This window comes from Camellia sinensis, chromosome 13 (assembly GCF_055761805.1).
Source record: "Camellia sinensis isolate YWXY chromosome 13, ASM5576180v1, whole genome shotgun sequence".
Lineage (NCBI taxonomy): Eukaryota > Viridiplantae > Streptophyta > Magnoliopsida > Ericales > Theaceae > Camellia > Camellia sinensis.
Window position 1 is genome coordinate 78,448,662 of NC_138973.1, and position 14,579 is coordinate 78,463,240.

General features: G+C 40.0%; 1 protein-coding gene across 1 annotated transcript; it reads left to right on the top strand.

The window, feature by feature from the left end:
- The first annotated feature begins 10,340 nt into the window (after positions 1-10,340).
- On the top strand, positions 10,341-13,526 carry LOC114306025 (uncharacterized). Its single transcript, XM_082902588.1, has 2 exons — positions 10,341-12,972; positions 13,087-13,526. The coding sequence occupies exons 1-2, from the start codon at positions 10,341-10,343 to the stop codon at positions 13,281-13,283; spliced, it is 2,829 nt and encodes a 942-aa protein (XP_082758714.1). The 3' UTR covers positions 13,284-13,526.
- The last annotated feature ends 1,053 nt before the right edge of the window (positions 13,527-14,579 follow it).

Consider the following 14,579-nt stretch of genomic DNA (forward strand, 5'->3'; position numbering starts at 1 on the left):
AAAGAGATAGAGCAGAGAGGAGAGGAAAACTAACAAATCAAACCCAAAAATTTGGGAAAGGAAAGCTACGAAAGAGGAAAGATGGATTTGATTGATTGAATCTCTCTGGGCATTGCTCCGTAACATACACACTAACAAATCAAACCCAAATCAGTCAAACCCAAAAATCAAAACCCACAACCACAAACCAAATCAGACAAAATCAATCAGACCCAAATTAGTCAATTTCTCTCATATTCCCTAATCGCAAATCAGTTCATTTCTCTCATATTCCCTAATTGTGTCTCCTGCTTCGTGAACTAATTTTTGCTTTGACCCGTTCGATTGGTAATCAGAAATGGAATGAAGAGAATGAACTTGTTTGGTGGTCGCTGAAGCCGATGATGGAGTTCGCCTTGCCTCATCATGGACTCTGATGGTGATCCAGATTGTGAGTGTCAGAAAAGGAGAACGCTTTTGGAGTGAAGAAGAGAGAGAGAGAGAGAGATACCTGGAGTGTTAGAATAGAGATAGGGAGAGAAAAAATTTCGGACCACTCGAGCCTAAAAAAATCAAGCTACGAAGCATTTTTGAAAATCTAAAACCAATCTACCGATTTTGATAATAGATAGGTTGACGGTAGCAGTGATAGCTCAAGGGGTAGGCAACTTAGGTGCTCACCACTTATTATTATGGGCCATTTGGAAATATACAAAAAAAAAAAAAAAAAAAAAGGTCAAAAAATCAACTTTTAATACGTTTTGGACCACAACACCTCTCATATAAAAAAATTAAAAAAGCTAAAAAAAATCAAAAAGTTAATTTTTAATCATCTTTTCAAAACACTCCATGTGTCGAAAGTTAATATAATTCTCGAAAATCAAAATAGATGTAAAAAATTTCTCAATAAATAAATAAAAATAAATGGTTAAATATTCAATTATTAGAATATCGCTTTCTTATTAGATGCAAAAAGGGTCTGATTATTACATTTACATTACGCCTCTTTTATTGTCTCAACCAAGACAAAAAAAATCTGCATCTTTATGAGAATTATTTTGATTGTGAAGGTTAGAGATATTGTTATGAAATTTAAATGAAAATTACAGAGTCTATTACAAAGAGCCCAATTAGATTTTTTGCCTTGCACCCCAAATAGGCCTCTAGGCAACAAGTTGAAAAGTTCTCAATCTAAAAGTGGATTAGTTAATGATTTTCTCTTGATAGCAACCTGAACCGACCCACACACCCTTAGGTGCATATGGTATAAAAATCATAAAATGGCATGATTGTTCTCACCACAAAAAAAGAATAATTTTTTTGCACATAACAAACAAGATTAACAAAAATTACAACATTCACAATAGGGATTTTTATTGATAAATCTCATTTAGAAGTGTTTTAATCTAAGAAGTCTATGAAGGAATTTTTTAACCCATTTAGTCCCATGTTGTTAAAATTTATCACCTACTTCACCCACTTAAACCTACTCCACTAAACCTAATCCACTACACCCACTTAAACCTACTCCACTAAACCTAACCCACTACACCACTACCACCTCACCTACTCCACTAAACCTAACCCACTACACCACTACCACCTCCACTTCACCTACTCCTTACCTACTACACACTCACCCTCTTCTATATATAGGAATCATGAATCATTGTAATAGATATCAATACATGAATCAATAATACAATTCTTTATTTCTCTTTATACATTAAATTTCTACATGGTATCAGAGCCATAAGATTTAGGCCCGTATTTTGTTTTCTCACCGGCGGGCAGCCGGCCGGCAACCTTGCCTCCGCTGCCCGCTGGAATTTTGTACACATACCTTCACTTGCCTCTTCCAACTTTCTTACAACTGTTGTCCCATAGATGGGCTTCATATCTACCGGTCCATCTATGCCTTGTGACACCTCTATACTGTGAAGTCCTCTGTCCAAATGCATCAATGGACTTCCTATGGACAACCTGCTTCTGATCAAGCTTCTCAGACCCTCTTTTCTTCCCCTCCTTGAATGGTGTTTGGTACACCTCATGGCCTCTAAATGCATAGTAATCTGAGTATTGCTGGGCTAATAACGAAGGCCTCTCGAGCAACTGAGATGGGGCTTCATATTCCCTTGCCCATCCAGCATCCATAACCATCACTTTGTCACAGTCCATAACTGTGGGTATTCTGTGAGCTATGCTGATTATTGTAAACGACACAAAGTCCTCGCGAATGGTTTTCTGAATGACAACATCGGTCTGGGAGTCGACAGAAGCCGTTGCTTCGTCCATAAACAGAATCTTGCTGTGTTTTAGCATGACTCTCCCCAAGCACAGAAGCTGTCTCTGTCCCACACTCCAATTGTCTCCGCCATCAACCACTGATGCATTGAGTTTTTCAGGCTTTGCAGCCACAACATCTTTTAGTGGTACTGTTTTTGTGCGAAGGGACAGAAATCATCACATTTCTCACCTTTTTTTCTTTTATTTTGTCCTCCACTTTACACCTCACATGCCTTCTCTCTGTCTAAACAATAATTTTCCACCATCTCCCTCTTTTTCTACACAATATTTTTGTACCACCGCCCACTCCATGATACCAATATCAAAAAAAAAAAACAAAAAAAAAAAAATTCATTCCAGTTAATTTTTCTGCATTACCACACCTACCATTCGAGTTTGCCAAACACACTTGCTTTATTCATATCGGGACTCACCCCGATCACCATTTTACATCCAAAAAAAAAAAAAAAAAACAAACAAACAAACAAAAAACAAAACATCCACACCCACAGTGGGATTTTTCTTCTCTACTCTGCCGCCGGCCTCTTCTTTTTGCCTCCAGTCTGCTCCTCCACTGCAGCATCTGGCGGTCCTCCAAATCGGAACATCACGGTGGCCTTCCGTTTCAGTTCCTTATTTTCCGCCTTCAGCACACTTATCTCTGCTCGCGCATCCTTATACATGCGTTGGAGCAGAGCCAGTTGGGAGTTTAACTGCTGCACCTCATTTGTCCTACTCTGCAGCCGGTTCGACAGGTTTGTGACCGCCGTCATGCTTTCCACACATACCTTCAAAGTATACTGATTGGCCTCCACATCCGACAGGACTGCCATTCTTTGCTCCACAGACCGCATCGGAAAGTTCAACGGAGTATACCCAGCGGTGTTTGGTTGAGGTTCCAGTGCCACCGCACCAGTTCTCTCTCTCGTTGACTCGTTGAGGTCGGGAAAGAGGGTGAGCAGTCCACGGGAAGACGAGGACGAGGCCATTTTTCTGGGCAACAGAGTGTTACAGCGTATTACAGAGTTTCTCTCTCAGCACAACAGTGTTACAGCCTCTCTCTCTCAGCACAACGAAGAGTTTTACAGAGGATTTCGCAGTTTTTTTTTGCTTCTGCCTCGGCCTCAGGCTCTGTCATGGTTAAATAGCCGAGGCAGCCACGCGCATCGCGCGCCTCTTGCCGCCCGACACACTGGCACGCCTTTTCAGGGCACATCTTTTGATAAAATGGACACGCCTTTTGATGGCACGACTTTTTGACAACTTTGGGCACACCTTTTGAGGGTGCAACTTTTTAAGGGGTCCGACAAGACTCTGTAAACTGTCCCGACATTGATTCCGGTTAGCTCCTTTATGGGTCCGACAAGACTCTGTAAACTGTCCCGACATAGATTCCGGTTAGTTTCTACAAGGGTCCGACAAGACTCTGTAAACTGTCCCGACATTGATTCCGGTTAGTTTCTACAAGGGTCCAGCAAGACTCCGTAAACTGTCACAACATTGTCTCCTTCAACGGTCCGACATGACCCCATAAACTGTCTTCTACAAACGGTCCGACATGACCCCATAAACTGTCTTCTACAATGGTCCGACATGACCCCATAAACTGTCTTCTACAGCGGTCTGACACCGCCATCCAATGTCCTCTACACCATTATGACACCACCATACCGTGTCCTCTACAACGTTATGACACCCCCATACAGTGTCCTCTACAACGTTATGACACTCCCATACAGTGTCCTCTACAACGTTATGACACCACCATTCAGTGTCTTCACCAACGGTCTGACACGACCATACAGTGTCTCCTATCCTTTTTTATTTTTATGTATTTTCTTGTTTTGTAACTCTCTCCAAACTCAAGTTGGCTAGTTCCTATCCCCCTTGAGTTTGCGGGGGGCTGTTAAAATTTATCACCTACTTCACCCACTTAAACCTACTCCACTAAACCTAATCCACTACACCCACTTAAACCTACTCCACTAAACCTAACCCACTACACCACTACCACCTCACCTACTCCACTAAACCTAACCCACTACACCACTACCACCTCCACTTCACCTACTCCTTACCTACTACACACTCACCCTCTTCTATATATAGGAATCATGAATCATTGTAATAGATATCAATACATGAATCAATAATACAATTCTTTATTTCTCTTTATACATTAAATTTCTACACATGTATGTATAGTTTTATTCCATAAAGTCTTTTTTCTTGATTTACACTATTTTCATGGACACTTATGCCCTTATATTTAATTTTGATACCCTTATAAATATTTTTTGAACGGTTAGCAATTTTATGATGTGAACATTCATATTTTAAAATTCACATTGGTAGGAATGTAAAATTGGCCCATGAGCGGCCCAAAACCCGCCCGCGAGCCGGGGCGGGCCTGACCCGTTGACAATGTGAATATTCACATTGACATGTTAACATTCACATTAATAGGAGTGTAAAATTGGCCCACGTCCCGTGGTGGCGCGAAACCTGCCGGCGGCCCATGGGCGGCCCGGGGCGAGCCCGGTCCAGCTCGTTGGCAGTGTGAATATTCACATTGACATGTTAACATTCACATTGATAAGAGTGTAATATTGGGCCGCAGCCCGTGGGCGGCCAGAAGCCCGATCGCAGCCCGGCCCGTGACATTATGAATATTCACATTGACATGTTAACATTAACATTGATAGTAGTGTAAAATTTGCCCGCTGCCCGAAGCTTGCCCGCGGCCCGGGGTACGCCCGACCCGGCTCGTTGACAATATGAATATTCACATTGACATATTAATATGCACATTGATAGGAATGTAGAATTGGCTCGAGGCCCGTGGGCTACCCGAAGCCTGCCCACGGCCCGGGGTAGGCTCGTTTGGGTCCGGGCCCGAGCCGGTGGGTCGAGCCTCGGATCGGGCCGATGGGCCTGGGCCTAACCTCAGGCTTGGGTCGGGCTTGGACAGGCCTGGCCATTTTTTTTTAATTCTTTTTAATTTTTTCTACCAAAATTTTATTATTTTCCATAAAAAAAGACACTAGGCCTCGGCGCCGGCCGAGCCTCGAACCGAGCCTTGAATGGGCCTTAACCGGGCCGGGCTTCAAAGTGATGGCACAGGCCCTAGCCTAGGGTCTCGGACTAGGCTCGAGCCCGGGCCCAAACGAGCCTTTCCCGAGCCACGGGCGGGCTTCGGGCAGCCTATGTTCTTTTTGACTATTTCATTAAGTCTTATTTGAGGTAAGAAGACCAAAATACCATTTTCATTTACTTATATTCTATTTAGTCCACATTATTTTCTTATATTTCAATAAGTCCTATGAGAGACATAATTACCAAAATACCCATAATGTTAATGTTCACATCGTCAATGTGAATGTCCATATCATCAATGCGTAGAGGCCCGGGCCGGCCCATATCGAGCCTCGTGGGTGTTCGAAAAAAATTCAGCCCGGCCCACGAGTCAAAAATTTAGGCCCAGGCCCTAGCCCTGGCACAAGGGTATTCGGGCTTTAGACGGGCCGATGGATTTGGACCTAACCTCGAGCTTAGGTCCGGCTTGGGCGGTCCTGGCCATTTTTTTTTAATTCTTTTTAATTTTTTCTACCAAAATTTTATTATTTTCCACAAAAAAAGACATTGCGCCTCGGGCGGGCTGGGCCTCGGACCGAGCCTTGAATGGGCCTTAAGCGAGCTGATGGGCCGAGCCAGGCTTCAAAGTGATGGCCTAGGCCTTAGCCTAAGGTCTCGGACATGCTCGGGCCCGGATCCAAACGAGCCTACCCCGGGCCGTGGGCAGGCTTCGGGCAATCCACGGGCCGCAGGCCAATTCTACATTTCTATCAATGTGCATGTTAACATGTCAATGTGAATATTCACATTGTCAACGGGCCGGGCAGGGCCTACCCCGGGCCGCGGGCAAGCTTCGGGCAACGGAAAAATTTTACACTCCTATCAATGTTAATGTTAACATGTCAATGTGAATATTCACATTGTCACAGGTCTGGCCAAGCCCGCCTCGGGCTGCGGTCGGGCTTCTGGCTGCCCACGGGCTGCGGGCCAATTTTACACTCTTATCAATGTGAATGTTAACATGTCAATGTGAATATTCACATTGTCAACAGGCCGGGTCGGGCTCGTCCTGGGCCACTGGCCAATTTTATACTCTTATCCATATGAATGTTAACATGTCAATGTAAATATTCACATTGTCAACAGGCCGGGCTCGGGCCGTCCACGGGCCGTGGGCGAGTTTTAGGCAGCCACGAGGCGCGGGCTAAATTTACACTCCTATCAATGTGAATGTTAACATGTCAATATGAATGTTAACATGTCAATGTGAATATTCACATTGTCAACGGGCCGAGTCGGGCCCGCCCCGGGCCGCGGGCGAGCTTTCGGCCGCCCATGGGCCGCTGGCCAATTGTGTACTCTTATCAATGTGAATGTTAACATGTCAATGTGAATATTCACATTGTCAACGGGCCAGATCGGGCCCGCCCCGGGCTGCCCATGGGCCGCAGGCTGGTTTCGCGCCGCCACGGGACACGGGCCAATTTTACACTCCTATTAATGTGAATGTTAATATGTCAATGTGAATATTAACAATGTCAACGGGTCGGGCTCACCCCGGCCTGACTCGAATTTTTCCGAGCACCCAAGAGGATCGACATGGGTCGGGCCCCTACACATTGACGATATGAACATTCACATTAACGATGTGAACATTCACATTAGGGGTATTTTGGTAATTATGTCACCCATAGGGTTTATTGAAACATAAGAAAATAATATGAACTAAATGGAATATAAGTAGATGAAAATAGTATTTTGGTCTTCTTATCTCGAATAGGATCTAATGGAATAGTCAAAAAGAATATGCGTTGGATGGAATAGAGCTCTTAGAAAGTGGATTTATCAAAGAAGCTCTCATTATATTAACCTAAGGAAAATATGTTTTTGCCATTTTATTCATTTATTTTACGGAAATGCTACTTTTCACACCCTCGTGTCATTAGAAAATTTTGATTTTTTGAAATACTAGTGTAGTTATGAAATGTTGCATCCTAAGAATACTTTTAATTACAACTCTTGATGGTTATAATGTAATTTCAAAAATTATCAAGGAGGTATTTTAATTATGAAGAAATTAGTAAAAATTAGTGTAATTCACCCAAAAATAAATAAATAAAGAACAAAACTTGCGGGAACATGTTTAACGGCCAAAGCCCTTGAAGACGGAAGTTTTCAACGGCCGAAGCCTCTCTCATCAAAAAGCGGTTCTTCTTCTTTCATTTTCCGATTCCTTTCTCATCAATTTCGACTGTTTCGAGATTGATCTTCAGATTGATGACATATATACATCTTTCTCTGTATCTATCTCTCTCTTCTTTTTCTTTTTTTCTTTTTTTTTTTGGCCAAAACTCCAAGAATTTTCTTAGCAGGTATGGTTATGCTCATCTCCCCACTCTGCCCTTCTTTAAATTATTTTTTTCTCTGTTTCATTGTTTTTGTTATAATTTTTGTTTTATGAACATTTTGATATTACAATGATTTTTGTGTGTGTGTGTGTGTGTGTGTGTGTGTGTGGGTAAATTAGCATTTCATTAAAAAAAAGAAATGATGTACAAAAGCTTTCAATTCAAACCCTTTGGACAAAATGCTTAAAATCAAAGGTATTTAGCTCCATGAGGCACTAAATAAAGAAACCAATAAAATAAAATAAAATCCAAGGCCCTAATATTACAATGAATCTGTTTATTCATTCGTAGTATGTGCGTACCATGTTGTTTTCATTTTTTTTTTTTTTTTTTTTTCTGGGTGATCCATTTCATCTTTATATCATTTACAAAACTAAAATCTGGTTAGTATACTTCGGTGGATATATTTTATGCACAATTGAATCTTTTCATTCATAAAAATGTGCCTTGTTGCTTTTGATTTTGATTTTTTGAAATACTAGTGTAGTTATGAAATGTCGCATCCTAAGAATACTTTTAATTACGACTCTTGATGGTTATAATGTAATTTCAAAAATTATGAAGGAGGTATTTTAATTATGAAGAAATTAGTAAAAATCAGTGTAATTCACCCAAAAATAAATAAATAAAGAACAAAACTCGCGGGAACATGTTTAATGGCCAAAGCCCTTGAAGACGGAAGTTTTCAACGGCCGAAGCCTCTCTCATCAAAAAAGCGGTTCTTCTTCTTTCAATTTCCGATTCATTTCTCATCAATTTCGACTGTTTCGAGATTGATCTTCAGATTGATGACATATATACATCTTTCTCTGTATCTATCTCTCTCTTCTTTTTCTTTTTTTCTTTTTTTTTTGGCCAAAACTCCAAGAATTTTCTTAACAGGTATGGTTATGCTCATCTCCCCACTCTGCCCTTCTTTAAATTATTTTTTTTCTCTGTTTCATTGTTTTTGTTATAATTTTTGTTTTATGAACATTTTGATATTACAATGATTTTTTTTTGTGTGTGTGTGTGTGGGTAAATTAGCATTTCATTACAAAAAAGAAATGATGTACAAAAGCTTTCAATTCAAACCCTTTGGACAAAATGCTTAAAATCAAAGGTATTTAGCTCCATGAGGCACTAAATAAAGAAACCAATAAAATAAAATAAAATCCAAGGCCCTAATATTACAATGAATTTGTTTATTCATTCGTAGTATGTGCGTACCATGTTGTTTTCATATTTTTTTTATTTTTATTTTTTTTCTGGGTGATCCATTGCATCTTTATATCATTTACAAAACTAAAATCTGGTTAGTATACTTCGGTGGATATATTTTATGCACAATTGAATCTTTTCATTCATAAAAATGTGCCTTGTTGCTTTTGATTTTGATTTTTTGAAATACTAGTGTAGTTATGAAATGTCGCATCCTAAGAATACTTTTAATTACGACTCTTGATGGTTATAATGTAATTTCAAAAATTATGTAATTTCAAAAATTATCAAGGAGGTATTTTAATTATGAAGAAATTAGTAAAAATTAGTGTAATTCACCCAAAAATAAATAAATAAAGAACAAAACTCGCGGGAACATGTTTAATGGCCAAAGCCCTTGAAGACGGAAGTTTTCAACGGCCGAAGCCTCTCTCATCAAAAAAACGGTTCTTCTTCTTTCAATTTCCGATTCCTTTCTCATCAATTTCGACTGTTTCGAGATTGATCTTCAGATTGATGACATATATACATCTTTCTCTGTATCTATCTCTCTCTTCTTTTTCTTTTTTTCTTTTTTTTTTGGCCAAAACTCCAAGAATTTTCTTAACAGGTATGGTTATGCTCATCTCCCCACTCTGCCCTTCTTTAAATTATTTTTTTTCTCTGTTTCATTGTTTTTGTTATAATTTTTGTTTTATGAACATTTTGATATTACAATGATTTTTGTGTGTGTGTGTGTGTGGGTAAATTAGCATTTCATTACAAAAAAGAAATGATGTACAAAAGCTTTCAATTCAAACCCTTTGGACAAAATGCTTAAAATCAAAGGTATTTAGCTCCATGAGGCACTAAATAAAGAAACCAATAAAATATAATAAAATCCAAGGCCCTAATATTACAATGAATTTGTTTATTCATTCGTAGTATGTGCGTACCATGTTGTTTTCATTTTTTTTTTTTTTTTTTTTTTTTTTCTGGGTGATCCATTGCATCTTTATATCATTTACGAAACTAAAATCTGGTTAGTATACTTAGGTGGATATATTTTATGCACAATTGAATCTTTTCAGTCATAAAAATGTGCCTTGTTGCTTTTGATTTTGATTTTTCTTTCTTTTTTGTTTAATTGTGTAGTTAAACATATTTGAATTTGTTAACTTATCTACTTATTGTCTTCATTTTCTTTGTAATCTGACTGCATAGTTATTCAATTTTGTTGCCAAAGCTTGCATTTTTTTTTTCTTTTCCCTTTTCACTTTTGTTCTTGTTGATTGTTCTGTGATAACTAATTTTGGGTTATCTATAAATTGCTAGGGCATTGCTTGTTCTAGTTCTGCCGAATTCAAGGCAGTGCTATAAGGGTTCGACAAGGTTGATTTTTCATAACTCAAAATGGATCAATTTGGTCAGATTGGAGAGGTTTTGGGAAGTATTAAGACTCTTGTGGCATTGTATGATAATGATATTTCAATCAATCAAAGACAGCTCTATTTGTTGCTCCACATCTTCACTTTGGCCTATGAAACTATTTTAGCCGAGATCAAACAAAAGCTGAGGCTAGAAGAGAAGAACACAAAGTGGGGAGCTCTTGAAAACCCACTAAGAGAGCTTCACAAGATCTTCAAAGAAGGTGAACTCTACGTCAGAAATTGCTTGGATATCAAAGATTGGTGGGGCAAAGCATTGAGTCTCCATCAGAACAATGACTGTGTCGAGTTTCATATTCACAACTTGCTCTGGTGCTTCACAATTGTAATTGAGGCCATTGAAACAGCTGGAGAGATCTCGGGAATGGACCAGGACGATATGCAAAAGAGGAGACTCGTGCTCATGAAAAAATATGACTTGGAGTGGAATGACCCAAAGATTTTCCAGTGGAAATATGGGAAACAATACTTGGTTCCTCGAGAAATTTGTAGTCAATTGAGGAGCGTTTGGAGAGAAGATAAATGGCTTCTTCTTGAAACTATAAGGGAGAAGAGAAATTCGGCATCTACCACACTCACAAAGCATGAGGAGAGCCTTTCAGACCTACTTGTCAAGAAACTGAATGAATTGGAGCAACCAATGGGAAACCTTTTACCGGCTTGGATCTTGTTAGGTGCTAACGATTTTGATGTTAAGCGACGTTTAGGATCGGTGGGAAGTCGTTGCAAGGAGATTCATTGGTTAGGGGAAAGTTTTGCTATGAGAAATTTCTTTGGGGTGGTTAATGAACAACAACTAGAAAGTGAGATTTCTTTGGTCCTATCATTTTCCCACCCAAACATAATGCAATACCTTTGTGGGTTTTATGATGAGGAAAGGAAAGAAGGTTTTCTTGTTATGGAGTTGTTGAACAAGTCTCTTGGCAGTTATATAAAAGAGAATTGTGGAGAGAGAAAGAGTATTCCATTCTCTCTTCCAGTTGCAGTTGATGTCATGCTACAGATTGCAAGCGGTATGGAATATCTACACTCGAAAAAGATTTATCATGGTGACTTGAATCCATCTAATGTCCTCCTTAAAGCAAGAAACACAAACTCCTCCCAAGAAGGTTACTTCTATGCAAAAATCACCGGTATTGGCTTAACCTCCATTAAGTGTAGCAACACTTCTCCAACTTATACAGACCAAAATGGATTCAGCCCAGTAATATGGTATGCCCCGGAAGTTTTGGAAGAGCAAGAACAAAATGGTGGTAGTAAATGTGGTTCAAAACACACAGAGAAAGCCGATGTGTATAGCTTTGGGATGCTTTGTTTTGAGATTTTGACCGGGAAAGTTCCATTTGAAGAAGGCCATCTTCAAGAAGACAAGATGGGGCGAAACATAAGAGCTGGTGAGAGGCCTCTCTTCCCATTCACTTCACCAAAGTACTTAGTGAACTTGACAAGAAAATGCTGGCAAGCCAAACCAATTCACCGCCCAAGTTTCTCTGCAATTTGTAGGATTTTACGATACATCAAGAAGTGCCTTGTCATAAACCCTGATCATGGTCAGCCAGAATCGCCACCCCCACTTGTGGATTACTGTGAAATAGAAGCCGGGTATATGAAGATTTTTGCTAGAGAGGCGAGTCTTGATTTGGCACGAGCCTCACAAATTCCTTTTCAAATGTTTGCTTATAGAGTTGTGGAGAGAGAGAAAACTTCTGGCAGCTCTAAAGATAGGGTTTGGGATTTGGGTATTGAAGGTGGTTCGGTTTTCGGGGATGATCAAAGTTCAGTTTGTTCTGAGGATCAAGAAAGGAAGAATTTGTCGAGAATAGGAGGCGATCAAAGGTCGGTTTGTTCTGAGACTCCCTTGAGGAGAGTTTTATCATCGACAGCAATTGGTCAGATGTCATTTCGTCCTGAGTTTCTGAGGAAGGTTGGTTCTGAGACCCCTGAGAGGAAATTTTTCCCGGCAGCAACAGCTGATCAAAGGTCGGTTGGTTCTCAGACTCCAGAGAGGAAAACTTTGTTGAACCCAGACAATCAAAAAGAGAGGAAAACTTTCAATGATGATCAAGGATTGGACGAATCTGAGACTCCAGAGACGAAGCTATTGTCTTCAACGGGAGTTGATCAGGTCTTTGATTGCCATTTGGAGACTGCAGAGAACAAAATTTCATCAACAATAGCAGTGAATCAAAATTATGAGATTCCAGGGAAAACAACTTTGTCAAGAACAGAGAGTGTAAGGGAATCAGTTGGTTTGAAGATTCCAGAAAAGATATCTTCGTCAAGAACAGTGACTGTAAGGGAATCAGTTGGTTCTGAGATTCCAAAGAGGATGAATTTGTCAAGAACAAGAAGCCTACGCGAATCAGTTTATTCCAAGATTCTAGAGAAGATGACTTTGTCAAGAACATCAAGCGTACGTGAATCAGCTTGTCCCACGATTCCAGAGAGGAAAGTTTTGCGGCCAATATCATCCAGATGGGACATATCATCCATTTTTTCTAAGCATCCAAAGAAGAAAATGTCATCGAAAACAGAAAGTGGTCAAAGCTCAGTTCGATCTAAGCAAGCACTAATTGCAAAGACATGCAAGGGTCTAGGTTAGTCTCATCTCCTGTAACTTTTTTCTCTTCTTTTTTTTTTTTTCATGTGATTCTTGTTTTCTGTTTCTATGATAAAATTAGTGTTTTAAGAATGTGAATTTGATTAAACAGGGACACAGAGAGCAGAATCACCAGGATCATCACCACTACGGACATTCAAAGCGTCACCGGGATCGTCACCACTACGGACGTTCAAAGTAGAGTCCCCTGTATCATCACCAATAAGGACACCAAAAGGGCATTCGACTAATTCTTCAAAAAAACTATCAGCACTAAATCCATTTGTTCGCCGTTCAAGGATGAAATGAGACCCAGATTAGATTAGTTTTTCTCAGACATAACTTGTATTCATGATGTTCATTCAAAAATGAATGAAATTTTTTGTTTTCTTTTGCCCTCCATCAAGAGTCAATGTAATTTACATTAGGGGTATTTGAAATTGCATGTACGTCTGAATCTCTGTTGAAGAACTTATAATAAACCTTTGTGGAAGTTATTAATCAATGTATAATTATGACTGTATAAGAGGGTTCAAGAACGTGGTTGGAAAATTCGAAGATCTTTGAAGAAAAATTCGAATTCTCTAGAAAATGATAAGAGGCTTAGATTCTCTAATAGTCACAACTAAAAACACAAAAGCAAAGAAATGATGGAGATAAGAGATTGGGTGAAGAAGAAGGTAAAGTAGTTAGAAAGAATAATGGCAAGGCTCTCCCATGGATCTCTCACTTTCACTCTTAAGGTTGATAATGGAGAAGGGAAATTAGTTCTTTCCCAAAAGTTATCTCTCCAAAATCCATCCCTTGTAAAACTATGGGTAGGTGCTATTTATAGGCACCTCATGATGTAAGGTGGAGCTCATGTGCACATGGGGAATATTCTCTCTAACCACCTTATCCGAGAAGGTGACCTCTCCGAGGACGAGGAAAACCCTCGAAGAGGAGATTAATCTCTCAATGAACCCTTCTTCTTAGCCATACCTAACCAATGATCCTCAATCATCCCAAAGGGCCGAGGTAGTCCTAGAGGACCGCCACATTGCTAAATATTGCCGAGTCTCATGGACCCCTCGGGGTCGTGCCACCTCGACCCGGGTATAGGCTAGTTTAACCGAAGAGTGAATTTATCTCCACTCACTGTCCTCGGGATCGGGTCCTTTGTTAAAACTCCATTATGCCCATGGTTCTGGTGCGTAAATCCCGAAAAGCTCCGAGCTCGCAAGTGTTCTGGAACTCATTAACGGAGCGACTTCTAGATTACGTTTGAATTTGTTCAAAGCCCGAGTGCCTCCGATCTCTAGGCTTGCTCAATACCCTTTTGAATCTGGGCCCGAGTAAGTCTCTAAGTTCGTGGATCTGAACTCTTTCAAGGCTTGGAGCAATTCGGCCCGTTTGATAGCGATTAATCTGAGCGCACTAATCTTGGACTTGCGATAAATTCGGGTCCACCAACCTTGGGCTATTGGGCCTAATTAATTTAGTGGGCTTAAATTAGCTCCTCTTACATTTGCCCATTGCGTGTACGAGAAATTTTAAATTTCTAGAACATACATATTGTCACTTCTTCAGCCCTGCTTCACATCACGTCCCCAGAAATATGTTGTC

Excerpts from the sequence above, each read along its gene's own strand:
- LOC114306025 (XM_082902588.1), top strand. The coding sequence starts at position 10,341 with ATGGATCAATTTGGTCAGATTGGAGAGGTTTTGGGAAGTATTAAGACT. Across the intron at positions 12,973-13,086 it reads AAAGACATGCAAGGGTCTAG|GGACACAGAGAGCAGAATCA; the intron begins GTTAGTCTCATC and ends TTGATTAAACAG.